The sequence below is a fragment of the Cinclus cinclus genome, chromosome 1, assembly GCF_963662255.1.
Source record: "Cinclus cinclus chromosome 1, bCinCin1.1, whole genome shotgun sequence".
Taxonomy (NCBI): Eukaryota; Metazoa; Chordata; class Aves; order Passeriformes; family Cinclidae; genus Cinclus; species Cinclus cinclus.
This window is the reverse complement of record NC_085046.1, coordinates 134,803,340-134,821,257: the sequence shown is the minus strand read 5'-3', so window position 1 is coordinate 134,821,257 and position 17,918 is coordinate 134,803,340. Positions and strand designations below refer to the sequence as shown.

Genomic DNA, 17,918 nt, shown 5'->3' with positions numbered 1-17,918 from the left:
AGTGAGGACACCTTATCTGCTTAGCGACGTTTGGGGTTACATACGCTGCAGAGGGCCGGCTTCCGATCCGCCCTGCGAACTGGCTCGGGAAGTTTGCAAGCGCCGGAGCGTGCCGGAGGCAGCCCCCGGTGAGGACACACCGGGCTCCCGCCGCACCTGCGGCTGCCGGAGCTCCAGGGCGGGCCGGGGAGGGCGCAGCCCAGCCCAGCTCGGCCCAGCCCAGCCCAGCCCAGCCCGCGCCCCCCGCAGCACAGGACCCGCCATGGAGAGGCGCTGGCGCTGCCCGGAGCTTCGGAGCCGGGGGAGCGAGCGGCGGCAGCCGGCCGGGGGCGGCGGCCGGGAGCGGCACAGCCGGGCGGCGGGCAGGTGAGGCGGGCCGGGGGCGGCACAGCCGGGCGGCGGGCAGGTGAGGCGGGCCGGGGGCGGCATCCCTGCCCCGGCATCCCTGCCCCGGCGCCCGGTTCGCGGCGGCTGTCCCGGCGGGGCGGGAGGGACGGGCTGGCCAGCGGAGCGGCCCCTCGGGCTGATGTCGGGGTGCTGCCCGGAGTGGCCTCTGAATCGGTGTTCCGTGCTGTGTCGTCCCGGTGGGTTTCCCCTACCCCGACCCAGCGACTGGAGATGAGCGCAGCAGCGGAGGGGCCGTCGCGGGCGGATGGTGCCGCGGACAGCACGAGGTGACGCCGCCTCAGGTACCGGGGCTCCTTCAGCATCCTGGCGGCTGCGGGCGGCGCTGGGCTGTGCAACACCCGCCCGCTCTGACACGGGGCGGTGTCCCTGGGACGGTAGCCGGAGGCAGCATTCCGAGCCTGGCGGGGCAGTCTCCTCTTTGGCCGTGTTGAGATTTTGATCCTGGAGAGTGTGGGCTGCTGCCGGCAGCTACAGGATGAAGTCGCCTCCCTGCTGCATGTCTCTTTCCTCCCAAGCATCCTTAGAGGAACCAGGGAGTAGCACATCCCTGGGCTCGCTGGAGTCCAGTGTTTTCTCCAGTGAGGAAGAGCAGGGACCCCTGCTCCAGAAGGTCATTCCCTCTCTGGACTGCTTTACTATCAATGTAGGAGGCAGCCGCTTTGTGATGTCCCAGAAAACTTTGTCTTGCTACCCTGACACCCGTCTTGGCAAACTGGCAGTAGTGGTCTCTGCTGCACGGGATGTGGCTTCCGGCCTCCTTGAGCTCTGTGATGATGCCAACCTTCTGGAGAATGAGTATTTCTTTGACCGGAGCTCCCAGGCATTTCACTACATCCTCAATTACTACCAGACAGGGAGGCTGCATGTGATGGAACAGCTTTGTGCACTCTCTTTCCTGCAAGAGATCCAGTACTGGGGTTTGGATGAGCTCAGCATTGATTCCTGCTGCAGAGACCGGTGAGTTGTGGGAAGATGAGGCTTCTTCATGTGGATTTTGGGCTAGATGGGTTCAGCATTGACTTGCATTCAGGGACACTCAGGTGAGAGATCCAGCGGTGGTGATAGGTGAGGTAGCAGGAAAAGTTGTGTGAGTTGAGCCCTAAGTGCTGCTCTAGCAGTGGATGGGTGTTAGAAATGGAAGATGTGTTGGGTGATGTCAGAGTTACCATTTGCTGTGGGAAAGGCTGCTGGTGAGGTCAAGACAGTGAGACAGTAACAAACAATGTCTAGGATGTCCTATAGTGGCTTCAAATTGGCCCTTGGAAGCTCAAAATGTTTAGAAGGATAATGCCAGACGTTAAAAAGGCTGTGAAAGGAGAGATGCCCCTTCAGTCATTCAGTTTGAGGTTATGATAGAGGGATTAGATGTGGAGTTGGGCACAATGCTGGGAAGGTTTGGATCCTGCCCACCTGCATGTTAATTTTGAAGGATTTCCAAATCCAAGCTGGAGAGGCAGAAGGGGGGTTGGTCACCTGCCAGGCTGAGTGTGGGTGGCATGGCTCCAGGAGGAGCCATGAAAGGAAGAATGGCACATGCTAAGATGTAGCAGATTACAGGGTGGGGGCAGCAACAGCGGGAACATGGCTCGCTGGAGACAAATCATAACAGGCAGTTTAGGGACCAGGTGGGTTTTGACTGAACCACCCCCAGGATGTTTCTGTTAATTCTATTTGCAGACAGTTTTCCCCACCATATTCAATGGCGCTGGTTTGGGTTTTTTAGTACTGAAGAAACTAATTTTCTAAAGAGTGCTGCTATATTTAGCTATAGCAGTTATGTCAAAATTATTAGAAAAAAGAAGTAGTACCATCCCAAAAGGATATTAGAGTTATCGCACCCTAGTATGGTTCAGTTCTTCAGATGAGAAAATTGGAGCCTAGTTTTCATTCCTTTCTTCCTTCTCTGGTAGGTGTAACTGAACACTCCTACTACTTTAGCGATACATGGAACTACAAGACCTCTTTGACATATGTAGGGCTAGCTGTATTGAAGGCAAAATTGCACAACACCTTTGTCTAAGGCTTGAGCTTTGCAGAAGTCAAAAAGAAATATATGAAAGAAAAAGGGCTTTTTTGTGTATGTGTAATTTGAGTATATGTTTCACAAAATTCCATTTTAAATATACTCTTAATCTGAAAAAACACAATTTACAGTCTGTAAGTTTTACTCAGTACAAATGCTTGTCCACTTTGTGTGAGAGCCCACATATCTAAAGAAAGAAAGATACTTTATAATCTTAGTGTGTATTGATCAGAAGTTCAGCCATGAACTGCATGGCTTTTATTATGCCTTCAGTTTTACTATTGCAAATATGGACCAGTGTAATAAAAAATACATACAATTAAACAAATTGAGAACTGTTTAAAAATAGAGGATGTGGTTGTGCCAGGATTGCTTCTAAGAATTCATGTTAGTCGTGCATCAGATCCTACTCTGGTTAGCATGGTCCATATAAATAAATTGCTATCAATAACATTACTCTGCATATAGAATGTGTCACTGATGTGAAATGGGGTAATGGAAGTATATAAGTCAGTGGAAACATGCTGCAGGGGCTCAACTAATAAAAGACATATGCTTGATATAAGGGTTTTCTGAGTTCACATAAGGTAAATTTTAATGTGTATTCTACGACTTGCATGGTAAATGATAAGACAAGTATCTGCCTATTGGTATTCAAAATCTCTTGGGGGTGTTCCTGGGTAGGTACTTCAGGAGAAAGGAGCTGAGCGAAGCCTTAGACATCAAGAAAGATGCAGAAGAACTGGATGCCCAAGATGAAGAAGAGGATTTTTCTGGTAGCCTCTGTCCCAACGTCAGACAGAAACTTTGGGAAGTTTTGGAAAAGCCTGGCTCCTCTACAGCAGCCAGGACTTTTGGCACCTTGTCCATGGTTTTTGTTGTCGTGTCAATTGCCAACATGGCCTTGATTTCAGTAGAGCTCAGCTGGCTGGCCCCACCACTGCTGGATGCCCTGGAGTACCTATGCATTGCATGGTTCACAGCAGAGTTTGTTCTGAGGCTCCTGTGTGCACGAGATCGGTGTCGCTTCCTGAGGAGTGTGGCAAACATCATAGATCTCCTTGCTATTTTACCTTTCTACATCACCCTGCTGGTGGAGAGCCTGTGTGGTGGCGAGAGCTCCCAAGAACTGGAGAACGTGGGACGCATTGTCCAAGTGCTGAGACTTCTCAGAGCCCTGCGGATGTTGAAGCTGGGAAGACATTCAACAGGTATATTTGGCCATGGCTATGATGCTTCTCAGTTTCACTGCCTGCAACAGGTGTCCCTGAGCACAGTCCTCCATTTTGTGTGTGTTTCCGACAAAGCTTTTTTACGCAATCTTTTAGCAGTAATGGCTTTTGAAAATCTTAGTTTTGAACATTATTTTTGAGTGACAAGGGCCTCCTCTGAAAAATTTTAGTTCTTCAGAAAGCCTTGTATATTGTTTGCATTGAACATTTACAAAAACACACATCAGCGTTGAATGCTGTAAATCATCCACCAGTCATTCATACTTTGCTAAATTTTAAAATATATATATGAGTTGATTTTATTAGGGAAGAAGCAGAGATAACCAGTGCAGACTTTTTGTATTATCCAAGACCCACTAATGACAGCTGTTGCAATTTCATCTGTTTAAAAGTATATGCGAAAAATTGTATTGTGATTTTGTCCATGTCAGTTCCTGGAAACAACCGCAGTGGAGAACGTTTCAAGGAAACTGTTTAAAACCTTTGCAGGTGATGGGTTGAGGGGCTCTCTGGCCACATTGAACCCACCAGTATTCCAGTGGTGAGTGGAGCCCAGTGGGGCTGCTTAGGCAGTGGGACCTAGGTGCAGGGCAGAGCAGCAGTGCCAGCTTCAGCCAGCATTCACCAATTGGTGTTGGGCTCTTAGTGCCCAGGTGCTCCTGACAGACGAATGAACAGCAAGCAGGGGTGGGGTGGAAGGCAAAATGCATTTCTGTGAACCATCTTGTTCATGCTCTCTGGTGAAAGGAAGGCATAAAAGTTAACATTTTCCAGTGGGAATTTGCCAAAGGAAGCTGGAAATTATTGGAGGGTGTTGAATTTCCTCGTGCATTTCCCCTGATTTTATTACTACTTCATGGAATGTGCATGCCTGGCTATATGAAAGAATAAAAGCTGTCTTGGCATTTTCAAAATTATTTGACTATGTTCCTACTTAAATCAATGGAGAATATGGTGCTGAATTTGATGGGAGAAATATTCAGCCAACACTCGTAGCTTTGAAAAATTATATCCTAATAGTAAATTATGATCTCTGTCCTGCAATATTAGCTGTTCTGAAGACAGTGATGATCATTCTTAAAATGCACCCAATGTGCCCTCTTAGGATTTCCAGCCATGAAGCAGGAATGGTTTGATGCCTGTTCATATTTTTGGAGAGCCCTCTCTATGAAGTAGCCCAAATTCAGCAGGAGTTACAGTGTGCTCACAGCATCAGAATGTGTTTTATTTTTGTTGTCACTGAAGGTTAGCAAACCTACCTGCCAGTGGCAGGGAGTAGCTTTGATACTACTCATAATCATAAGCATAATCATAGTGGTTTGGGAAGTATCTGAACCTTACTCTCTACCCTAGATTATGCCTATACTGATGCATAACAGTCCTTTAGAAAGCAGTTGAAAGGAAGCTTATAGTGATTCAGTCTGGCAGTGTATTAGTTTTTACTTCATTACAGCTTTGTAGGGTTTGGTAGAGGTTTTTTGGGAGGCCTTTTACCCTTTTTTTGATGGTAGTTGTAATGTGAATGTCATCCTCTCTAACTGTGTTTTGAAAATAAGAAAACAAATTATGTCATTGGGGCACTTCTGTGCTGACTAACAAAATGGTCTTCCAAAAGTATGTTGATTCAAGTTAAGTTTCCAGTTTATTGCATTTTACAGAATGAATGTGCTCATTCTGTCACTTAGTTAACTTCAGGTATACATATACTTTCAAGGATAGTCTAGGACTATTTATTCTTAAATTAATTATTCAGTATGTACCACACTTTGTCACAATATTGAGTGATGCTGAATTTAATAATACCATTTTAGGTAAAAGTGAGTTAATTTCATAAAAATGCACCTCCTGCTCTGGCTGTGTGCTGTCTTCTTTTTACAGGAATCACAATGCCAGTTTCAAGGTACAAGCAGCAATACATATATCAATTCAAACCACTCGGAGCAATGTTACCATTATTATGTTGCTTCTTTGGTAGGTCAGTTGCTCCCTATTTAGGTCCAGAATGCTAAATCAAATCTGTATATTGAAATGTAGAAACCTACTGTTCCGATCTCCTGTCTGGAGAAGCTTATTGTGCTTCTAAATACATCCTTTACCACAGATCCTAATACAAGATGAGCCCCGTATGTCTCATGCACAGAGACCATCCTCCTTGCACATACCTAGGCAGCATTCAGGGGTGGCTCTTGAAACTCCTCTGCTCTCTTGCCTTGGACAACAAGCTGACAGCTGTCCTCCAGTGAGGCTTCTCTCCAGCTCCTACACTCTCAGACCAGACAAAGATTCAGGCACTGTTCAGTTGTTTCATGTGGCAAGATGAATACAAGAGCAGAAGATCTGTGGCTGCAGGCAGCTTCTCTTTCACCAAGTAGGAGTGTTCACAACCACAAGGAGAACATCTCTGTGGTACTTTGCAGAGCCATAGCAAAGCTGGGATCACAACAGCAGCCTGGCCCTGCTGTCAGGGGCAGGAATGAATGAGGTGATAAAAATCCGGTTTTTTTCTTCAGTTTCAAGAAATAGAAACTTAACCCTTTCTGTGGTACAAGGACAAGAATTAAAATAAGAAATTACAAAAGTAATTTCTGCCCCTTTGGAAACTCAAGCCAGCTCACAGGAGCAATGTGATGCTTAAAAGCACTGGGGCTAGACTGGAGTGAGCGTGCAGTAACTTATGCAAAGTACTGTACTTCATTAAGGAACCAGTGAGAAATCAGTAATACCTTTGTCCATAAAATGTGTAGCTAGAGGGCAAGGCTACTCCTCCAATATAGCAAAATTATGTATTTTAGTAACAAGAACAGATGAAAACTGAAGCTCTGCTTGTCATGTTCTCAGATGCTCCTTGGCTGTTGCCTTCCTCCTGGGGCCATGTTTTCAGTGAAGCCTTGCTGGTCTCCTCTGGGAAGAACATACCAAGGGACTTCTTGAGGAGAAGTAGGGTATGAACCTCTTACTTGCAAAGGCAATAGGCATGTATTTGAGAGAAGACCATAGCATAGGCTGTCATACCTCTAGAGTTGTGAAAAGTTGAAATTGCAGCACTTTTTATTTCAGAATTTGAGGGTTATTTAAACACTATGTAAATTGAAACTCCTGAATATCAGTTTATATTGTCAAGTCACTTTGGACAAAAGAGAGCCAGAACTTGACCTGCATGGCAGAAATGCTTCCCCTTCCTCCTACCAGGGCTGGGGCTGCTTGCCAGCCTCACACCAACTCTGTTACAGCACCTTAGCACCTTCCAAGCATGTGTAACCAAGCTGTCACAGCTCCTGGCAAGGAGTTCTCATGAGAAGCTGTAAGACTGGCTGAGATGTCTGTGCCAGAACAGCCCTAGTTTGGCCATGTGCCAGGGCTTAGAGGCATTTTTAAAAGGTACAAAGTAATATAGTAGTATACTTTATCCATGTCATTACACTGATTCCCCTTAGAATGAGCTCTAAGTCCAGTAACTTCTCTGATTCACAAATTTGCCTAGAAATGTCTCCTGATTTCATCTAAAGACATGAAGAATTATATCTTAATTTTAAATTAGTATAATAGAACTAAGATTGATAGAAAAAAATCAGACCCTGAACAGTTAGAATAAGTAACTATAGGGAAAATGAGATTGTCATCATAGCGATACAAAGAGTTAGCAGTTAATGTTTTGTTCCTCCTTATTTTAATCTATTTTATGTGAAAGTTGCTTTTTATTTTAGCTACGATACTCTCAAGATTCATCATAAGGTATAAACCTTGACTTTTATAGTATTCATTTATGTTTTGACAAGAAGTACTACAGGAATAATTTTAAATTGTTCCTTATTCCTAGCTCACCACAAAGGACTTACTCTTCTGCCTTTTTCAGTAGTAATTTTTACAGGGCAAGGGCTCATAGTAGCTTCCTAGGAAGATGAGAATTTGATCTGAGTCCTTGCAATTATCTCACAAACCTTTAGCAGTGCTGATATTAATGTTTCCAAAATATGAAGGCAGTCATATTGACAGAGAAGAGATTGCACCGATATATTGTATTCCCCTCGTGTTAAAGATTTAATCTATATCATTGTAACAACCATTCTACAGATCATAGTTACAGTAATATAAGACCTCAGCATGAATAAGTTCTTTACTAGAGTTGGTGGTAGATTGGAAGAAAACCCCAGTCCTTCAAACTAAGCTGTGTATTTCCAGTCTTTGCTGTACATAAACAAAACTTTTAAAACCCATTAGACCTGCAGGGGAAAAGAAAGAGCCAAAAATAAGAAATGTTAACATCTTGTAGTTTGAGACTGTGGTAAAGCTGAATTGCTTATAACACTAACGAGCATATGATGAAGTCTGCAAGCAGAGGCAGAGCTTCAGTAAGCTGTTTTGCAAACACTAGTTTAGTGAGAAGTATGCCCATGACGGGTAATTCATAAGCATTATGTTTTTCTCATTTATTAGAGAAAACCTCTCACATTTTTAAAGAACAGTATTAAAAACTAATCCAAAGTGATTCAAAAGATAATTTCAGTCTCCTGTGTGTCTCAGCGGAATTGTTACCTTGTTATTTTCCTTCTTTCTTTATGTGTGCAATATTTATCCATTGCACTTTTTTTGGATTTGCTTTACTGATTGCTTTTTGGGGTAGTCTAGCCCTGAAGCAGTAGCTCTAACAGGAATATAGGGCGTTATAGAGAGTGGTCCCAAATTCTCTGTGCAGCTCATGGGCAAAAGGACTGATGCACTACAGGAATCTGTGCTTGACATTGAGGGGCTTTGCTATCTTAAGTTTGGCACAAGTGCAGCTGTTGCTGGAAAACTGTATTTGTTTTGATGTCTACAGACAGAAGATAATGATAGGGCTTTGGGGGTGTGGGGGGTGGGAAAGAAGGGTCAAAGAGAGTCTGTGACAACTATAAAATGATTGAAAACAGTCCTTAAAGAAAAAGTTATTGAGTGAACTGAACTGAGGTCTAAGCACTCACATAGCAACATGAAATTTGGTAACTAAGGGCTCCTTGGTCCAAGAGAAAAATAGGACAGTGGCTGGAAAAGAGGCTTGGCACATTCAGTCTCCAAGTATAAAGCAGGTGCTTTTAGTGTGTTTTTAAGTAGTTTAGAGTGGAGCTAGATCTTCTCTTACAATTAAATCAATTAATAAATCAAGATTGTTTGGTTTGTCTAAATTATATGTGTACATAGTTCAGATGATAAGTAATGAGGAGAATTCCTATGCTATGTTAAGAAAATAAAGATGATGTCAGATGTTCAGTCTGACACTGTGATCTATTTCTGTAAATCACTTTTTCCCAGCTTCTGTTTAGAGCAGCACCTCTTTTATCCTACCAGGGTCAGTGCCTCATTAGACCAGCAGAAGTGCTGATGAGAGATGTGGTGGTCAGAGGTCATCATGAGCATGGTCACCATGAAATGAGAGAGTTTTCAATTCATGGTGAAGTGAGGAAAGACGTTAATAAAACTTCTCACGTGGATTTCCAGAGGGTAGGATTTGGCCTGTTCAGGACACTGGTTCAGAGAGTCCCTTGAGAAACAGCCCTTAAAAACAGAGGGCTCCAGAATGACTGGACACAGTTTAAGAAAGAAATCTTAAAGGCTCAGGAGCAGGCCGTACCTATGTGCCTAAAGACAAGCCAGGGAGGAAGAAGAGCAGCCTGGTTGAACAAGGACCTTCTGCCAGAATTCAGAGAAGAAAAGAGAGTTTATGACCTTTGGAAGAGGGAGAGGAACTCAGGAAGAGTACGAGGATTAGGTCATGTAGAGAGAAAATCAGTAAAGCAAAAGCTCAGCTACAACTCAATCTGGCCACCACTGTGAAAGGTAATAAAAAGTGGGTTTATAAATACATTACCAACAAAAGGAGGGCCAAGGAAAATCTCTGTCCTTTATTGGATGTGGAGGAAGGAACATTATCACCAAGGATGAGGAAGGCTGGGGTACTTACTATCATCCTTGCCTCATTGTTTAACAGAGTGGATATCCTCATGGCAACCAGCCCCCTCAGCTGGTAGACAGGAATGGGAAGCAATATAGACTCCCTGCAATCCAAGAGGATTTAGTTAGTCACCTGCTGTGCCACTTAGACACTCACAGGTCTATGGGGCCACATGGGATTCATCCTAGGGTGATGAGGGAGCTGGCAGAAAAGCTTGTCAAGTTACTTGTCATCATTTATGATCAGCCTTCATTAACCAGGGAGGCCCCAGCTAACTGGAAATTAGTAAATATAATACCAATCTACAGAAGGGTCAGAAGGAGAATCCAGGGGAACTACAGCCCTCATCTTGGTGCTGGGAAAGATTATGGAACAGATGATCTTGAGTGTGATCACATGACATGTACAGGACAAGCAGGGGATCAGACCCAGCCACTGTGGGTTTAGGAAAGGACAGTTCAGCCAAGGCTTGATCATCCTGATCTTTTCTGGCTACATTGCCTACTAAGTGGATGAGGGAAAGGTTATGAATGTTGTCTGCCTGGACTGAAGTAAGGTCTTGCTTGACACTGTCTCCCACAGCACTCTCCTGGAGAAGCTGGAGGCCCACAGCCTGAACAGATGCACTCTTTGCTGGGGTAAAAAAAAAGCTGGAGGTCTGGCCCTGGCAAGTGTTAGTGAATGGTGCCACATCCATTTGGTGGCCAGTGACTAGTGGGGTCCCAAAGGCTCAGTATATTGGGGCCACTCCTGTTTAATATCTTTATTGATGATCTGAATGAGAGAATTGGGTTGTACCCTCAGTCAGTTTGTAGACAACACTAAGTTGGGTAGAAGAGTTGATCTGCTGGAGGATATAGGAGGGTTCTGCAAAAGGATCTGGACAGGCTGGATAGATGGGCTGAGGCCAACAGTATGAGGTTCATTAAATCCAGGTGCTGGGTTCTGCACCTGTGTCACAACAACCCCTGTTGCAGTGCAACAGGCTGAGGGAAGAATGGCTGGAAAGCTGCCCAGTGGAAAAGGATCTGGGTGCGATGAGCCAGCTGTGCTCAAGCGTTCACAAAGGCCAATGACATCATGGCCTGGATAGTGTGGCCAAATGGACTAGGGAAACTATTTATCACCCTGTACTCAGCAATAGGGGCTGCATCTCAAATCCTGTGTCCAGTTCTGGAACCCTCACTACAAGAAAGACATTGAAGTGCTGGAGCATGTCCAGAGAAGAGCAACAAAACTGGTGGAGGATTGAGAGTAAATCATATGAGAAGTGACTGAGGGAGCTGGGGTTGTTCAGCCTGGAGAAAATGTGGCTCAGGGAGATCCTTATTGCTCATTACAACTACCTGAAAGGAGGGTGTAGCCAGCCGAGGTCAGCCTCTCCTCCCAGGCATCAAGCAACAGAAAAAGAGCAAACGGCCTCAGGCTGTGCCGGGGAGGTTCAGGTTGGACATCAAGAAGAATTTCTTCATGTAAAGGGTGGTTTGAAATGGGCTGTCCAGGGAGGTGGTAAAGTCACAATCCTGGAAGTGTTCATGAAACAACTGGATGTGTCATTTTGTGCTGTGGTTCAGTTGACAAGCTGGTGTTCAGTTAAAGGTTGGACTCAATGATCTTGGAGGTCTTTTCCGACCTTACTGAGTCTGTGATTCTCAAGATAGGTTCACCAGCATTCAAAGAAAACATAAAGCAGTCAGCCTCTAAATAAGAAATGTTTTGCAAAGATATGATGACAGCTTTGTGAATCAACCTACTAACAGCATTTCTTGTGTCCTACAGGCTTGCGGTCTCTTGGGATGACTATTGCTCAGTGCTATGAGGAGGTTGGCCTTCTGCTTCTTTTCCTCTCTGTAGGAATCTCTATATTTTCCACTGTGGAGTACTTTGTTGAGCAAGGTGTGCCAGGCACAACTTTTACAAGTGTACCTGGTGCTTGGTGGTGGGCAACAACTTCCATGACAACAGTTGGCTATGGTGACATTAGACCAGACACTACCATTGGTAAGGTAGTAGCCTTTATGTGTATACTATCAGGAATACTGGTTTTGGCTTTGCCAATAGCTATAATAAATGACCGTTTTTCTGCCTGTTATTTTACACTGAAGATAAAAGAAGCTGCTCTTCGGCAGCGTGAAGCTTTAAAGAAACTTATGAAGAACTCATCCAGCGATTCAAACATCAATGTTAATTTGCGAGACATATACGCACGCAGCGTCATGGACATGTTGCGCTTAAAAAGCAGAGAGCGAGCGAGCACAAGGAGCAGTGGTGCAGATGATTTTTGGTTTTGACTTTGGTGCGATGATTTTTGCTTTTGACTTTGAAGTTATTTAACCTTGTGTAGCACACAGACTACTTCAGAAATTTAGTATTAAGTTTCTCTTTTTTTATTATTTGCCACACAGTGTATTTGCTTTTCTATGTGGAGTTTTACTTACTTGGACAGACTGAAATATCTGTTGTGTACAAAAGGCAGAATTCATAACATGGAATCTCTCAAGGAACTCTAAAACCTGCTTTCAGAACTGGATCGTGGTAGGTGAGATGGGAAATAATGGATTAATGAAAGTAAAACAATGATGCAAGCATTTGTCTAATCTAAATCCCTACAAATGTATCATAATAAAGTCTTGGTAAAAATTCCCACAGTGTTTTGAATTTAAATATCTAGTTTTTTATTTGCACTTTTAGAACAGAAGTCAAAGTCTTTAAGGAAAACTGAAAAGAGAAGTCTAAGAAAGTGAAATATTGAATAAATTTAGAATGACATTCCTATAGCAAGCCTAATCTTGATACCTTTTCTTATGCCTATCTTCTACCCTATTTGCATGAAAAAAAGTTATTCTGGGGTAGCGTAAGGGGTGGGGGCTGGAGGGAGGAAGAAGTAGGTTTGGAATTTTCTAATTTGCAGGGAAGCAAAGGGCTACCAGATGTATTATGGTATTAGGAGATAGGTAGAAGTATCAAGGAGATGCAAGATCTATAACAAAGTACAAAACAGTCATTTAACAAGTGCCATAATATAGAGCATCCTCTGTAGTTGCTTCAGATATTGCTGGAGTTAATACAATGCAATACAGAAGTAATTTACAAAGTTAGTTTGAGCTATGCCTTCTCTGTGTGTTTTGATTCTCATGGCTTATTTGTGTAGTTAAGCAGTTTTTGTGCTCAAGTAAAGTCACCATTGGATAGCAGGAGAAGCAGAAACTGTAAAAGATAACAAGTATATTGATTCTTCTGTCTCCCATTAAAATTGTAGGTATTCATAGTGAACCAGACTTTTTAAAAGTTAATTATCTTCACTGATTCACTATTAGAAAAATGCTTCGTTAAAATATTAAAAGGAAAGATGAGTACTTGTTGGACTGGATGCTTACTTTATGTAGTCATCAAAGTAAAAACCTAAAATAATCAAAGGTATTTTTGGTCCAATTTCCCACCACTTACATCTCCAGTGGCCCAATACAATTCTTAGCAAATAAAGCTTTTCTTTAATGTAATTTCATTAATCTGTGAGATTGCCATAGAATGCATATAACTAAGCTAGTAGGTTAAATGTAAAATTTCACAAACCTCTCACATTTCTTTTGGGCAATATAAACACTAAAGAGAGACATCTATTAACTGTGGTTTATTAAGCTTTATGTATTTATGTACATAGAAGGCTTAAAATACATTTGAGCATATATGAATGGGTGAAATAACCTGCTTAGAATAAACACGGAATAATACTTGTTTTGAAACAAGAATGTGTTTTTCTGTGTGTAAATAATGGTGTAAACATCATACAGCAGCCAAGATTTTCAAGGCACCTTGATGCAAACTGAGCAGCATTTTGCATGATACTTCTGATTTGTCAGCTGACATCAGCATTTTGATTTGGGACCAGTGCAGCACACACAGCTGTCACAAGGGTCAGAAGGAAGATAAATGTTGGACACCACCAGAAATTGCCTAGGTGTGAAAATTTGCAGGGCATGCTGATGGTCTGTGGTAAATAGAGATCAACTGTGTTATGATAATGTTCTCCTCTCCCCAGATACTCTCTGAATCCACCACAAAACTCCCAGTGATGTCCAAGAGAAAAAATTAATTCTGCAGGGGAAGGTCTGGTGCAGCCCACTCTAGGTTATTATTTCATAGCTCTTTGGAGCAGGAAGTCTCTCAGGCTGCACAAATTGTACAGGCTGTTTCTCATTCAAAAGTCATTCTAATTATAGAGAATTAAGAAGAAGCTTTCATTGTGGGAAGCCTGTTTTGTAATGTCTTTTGTGCTGTCTTGTAGAGCATCTGATCTGTGTTTGAGAAAGGAAATACAGTTAGATAGCTGATTGATTCTCTTTAGGGAAAGGCTGCTTTATTGCATCCTGTGCTTTTTATGACAGACTTGAAAGAATGGGGGAAATATTCTGGGGTGTATTAGTTGATTCACTCCTACCATCTTTGGAGATACTTCCCTAGAATGCCCATTGGGGAAACATAGCTCAAGCTTTATCAAGTTGTTGCTTTGGCCTCTGTTTTCAGATCTCTTGATTTTAAGTTGTCTCCCAAGCAGTGATCATGTTTATACAGAATGGTTATCTATCGTGTTATGGGCTGAGACTAGCAAATCATTTTTCAGAGGAAGGCCAGTTCTGCTTTTCAGCTCTTACAGACAGAAGGACCAGAGCATTCATACTGAGAAACACACAGTACAGGACATCACAACTCTAAAAAAAAATGAAGCTACACCATGTACTTGCTACCACAGATTTGGGAAATAGCTCAGACACCACTAAGGCACCAAATTAAGAATCTAACTTTGCTATCTTTAGAATGTCACACTAAAGACAAGAAGCTACCTTTTGTCCTCGCTTCTGTTCTGCCATGCCGCAGCAGACTTAGCAGACATGATTGGTAGCATTGGCTGAAAATTGAGTATTTTAGTTCTAAACCAAGAATTTTCACAAACTGACATCAAGGGTTGTAGCTGCAATACATAGAAAGAAACCCTGCAATTATCTTGATTCCTTAGTACAAGAATCACTAATAGTGAAAATTACAGAAACCTATAGAACATATAGTTTGAGTAGAAAAGGAACTTAAAGATCATCTAGCTCCAACCCCCTTGGCACAGGCAGGGACACCTTCCAGTTGACCAGGTTGCACAAAGTCCCATCCAGTCTGGCCTTGAGCACTTCCAGGGATGAGACATCCACATCCAGCTTCTCCAGGTGTGTGTGTCAACACAAGCAGGTGGGTGGGACAACCACAATGTCACTGTTGGAATGCAAAGAGTTTATTCCTGTTCACTTGCTCTTGGGGGGACCCTGAAATCAGCACCTGGGCAAAGGTACATAAAGAAGATGCAGACACCTTTAAACTTGATCCATGCTAGAGAATCACTGGCCTCCTGTTCACTCAAGGTGCAAGGTCACTTGATTGATTTACAGACCTCCTTGACAGTTCAATCCATACCTTCCAGCACTGGGCAACATTACCACCCTCATAGTGAAGAATTTCTTCCTAAAATTTATTCAAAACCAACCTCTTTCAGTTTAAAGTCATTCACCTTAGCCATGTCACTACATTCTCTTGCAAAAAGTTCTGCTTCAGCCTTCTTGTAGGGGCATGAACTACACTGCAGTCTGAAAAATCCTTCATATTTGTTAATGGCTGCTTAGGGACAGCTTTTCCCTTGGACCAGTGTAGTCCAAACCCACCATTTTTTTTAAATATCACTAAAATTTTATCATTTTACTTTGAAGAAAGGCAGCAGCCTCCTGGATCACATTAGGCAGAGCATTGCCAGGAGGTCAAGGGAGATAGTCCTGCTCCTCAGCCTGATGAGACAGATCTGGGTGATGTGTCCAGTGCTGGGCACTTCAGCACAAGAAAACAGGGAGAGGTTTCTGGGGTTACTCAGCAAATTAGTGGAGGGCCAGGTTGCAGAGACCAGCATATTGGGAAGCCCTTGTGTCCAAGAGGGGCAGGTGTGCTGGTAGCTGAGGGGGAGGGATTTATCAGTTCTGGGGTGTTTTAGAAAGGTATGTAGAAATTCATGTTTGCTAGTACTGTACATGTTACTTCTTGTAGTGATTTTGATCTTGAATGCATACTTCAATGATCACTTTAAGTATGTGTTGTTTGTAAGTTATTAAACCACTTCAAACTTGATTTGACTATTTAAATTGAGCAATTTTTCCTTCAGAGAGGAATTTTGGTGGTCAAATCTGAACTTGTGGTATTGCACATGGCAAATAAGGTTGAGAACAAAAAGGAGCAAAACGGAAATGAGAAAGTTAAGAGGTCTTTTGTAAAGTAATTTATGTTTTCTGACATAGTGAAGTATTTTCATCTTGTTACAATCGATGAGTGACAGTGACATCTTTTTCTCATTTGCTGCAGCACTGTCCTCTCAAAGCTCCATTGAAATATCCAGGCATAAACACAGCTTTAGCAGGGCACACTGTGTCGAGATGCTCACCATCCAAATTATGCTGGAGCAGCCGTTGCTGATGTCTCCAATACACAGCTGTCTGTGCTCTCCCCACCCTGTCTTTCTGCAAAAAGGGTAGAGTAGTGCAGGCTGCAGTCACACCTCTGATTGCACACAGGAGTCTTCAGGGCTCTGGGTGTTGAAAAGGTCATTCACCAAAGACTAGGGCTGGAGTTAATTGTGTCTCTAAGACCGAGATGCCTTATTCAGTTACAAGCTCTTGTCAATAAGGATGGGTGCTTTTTTTTTGAGAGAGTTTTAATGAGTCCTGTAATTATTAGAGGTTTTCCTTTTATATAAACACAAATACTAGAAGTCACATACATCTCCAGAGAAAAGCACAGCTGCCACAAATTGTTTGTAGCAGTTTGGATGCATTTAAATTTGGTATATAGTGAGCTTGACCTAATGATCAGACAGTAACTGAAGTCGTTCCTTTATAAAATGGATTTTAATTAAATTCTAAACTGAACAATTTAGATACAATTACTTTGTTGTTGTTTGTTATATATGAAATAGAATATTTTCTGAAAAAAAACATGACCTCAATGTATAGGGCTGGTACTTCTGCTAAAGAATGGTAGGAATCCCACTTAATGTCATAAAAACAAGCCCAACACTAGTCAGCATAAACCTCAGTTGTTCCCAGTCTTTCTCAGACCCCCAAGAAACAGTTGGTGAGATGGATTTACAACATACAAAAGGACCTAGAACACCCTGAAGTTAGGTTGGGTCTTATAAGAAGTCTACAGTGTGTTCATCTAAGATTATGTGAAATGCCTATTATCATGTGAAAAAAAAAATAGGCCTTTGTAACAGCTTCTGCAAATTCAATCCTCTTCCTTGTCAAGAAAGACCATGCAGATCTAAGATTTTCTCTAATAATCCTCAATTCTGTACAGCTGTCAATAAAATGAAAAGTGCTTGTAAGTCACTTAGTATTTCTGTGTGGTCCTGCAAGCAGTAACAGACATTTCATTTCCTATGGCTTAATCACAAAGGCATTTTTGTTTGCAACTCTTTGCAACAGAGATAGATCCTGGGAAATGGCTGAAGTGTGCATGACTCTTCACTACCTAATGCATGAACAAGTTTCTCAGAAGAACTTGAAAAGCTTCAGAACAGCCTCCTGCAATTGCCATTAAAAAAAACCCAAAAACCAAAAACCAAAAACCAAAAACCAAAAAAAAAAAACCCACAGTGAATTGACTTGTTCTAAACATATTTTTCAACACAATAAAAAAAGGCAACTGACTTGGACATAGCTAAAATATAACCAATTAATTCACTCTTTTCAGCTGGCCCTGTGTTACAGATTTCTTAATTGTAACTCTCAGCCTGAGGTATGAAATGTATTATGCAATTCAGATGTCAAATTTTGGAAAAGCATTCCAAGCTGAACATATCTTAGTTTTAAAACTGCTGTCCAGTGAAGCAACATCCATAATCTCTTAGCTTTTTTGTCCTAAAACCAGCAACATCATTACAGCCTTTAGAAACTGCAAGAGTTACAGGCTCCGTGCAATCACTCCATAGCTTTTCTGATATGTGTTAGATGCTGCAGTGATGAAAGTTATTACTACTGAAACCCTGAACAGACAGATTAAGCATTCAATTAATGCTGGATATACAAGAAGAAAAATAATGAAGGTACAACAGGAAACAGAAAATTAATTTCAATTTAAATTAATTTTAATTTAAAATAAGAAATTGACATTCTTCAGCTGAGATTTACCAGTATCTTTTTGTGACTGACCTTGTGTGTTTTAGTCCTCCTATCTTCTCATAAAAAATTAAGAACATATGGTTTACTGCAGAAGAAGGAATTATTTTCAGCTTATTAACTGACAT

At 42.4% G+C, this 17,918-nt stretch overlaps 1 protein-coding gene across 1 annotated transcript; it reads left to right on the top strand.

The window, feature by feature from the left end:
* The first annotated feature begins 883 nt into the window (after positions 1-883).
* On the top strand, positions 884-11,880 carry KCNV1 (potassium voltage-gated channel modifier subfamily V member 1). Its single transcript, XM_062503528.1, has 3 exons — positions 884-1,365; positions 3,116-3,642; positions 11,369-11,880. The coding sequence occupies exons 1-3, from the start codon at positions 884-886 to the stop codon at positions 11,878-11,880; spliced, it is 1,521 nt and encodes a 506-aa protein (XP_062359512.1).
* Positions 11,881-17,918: the final 6,038 nt, after the last annotated feature.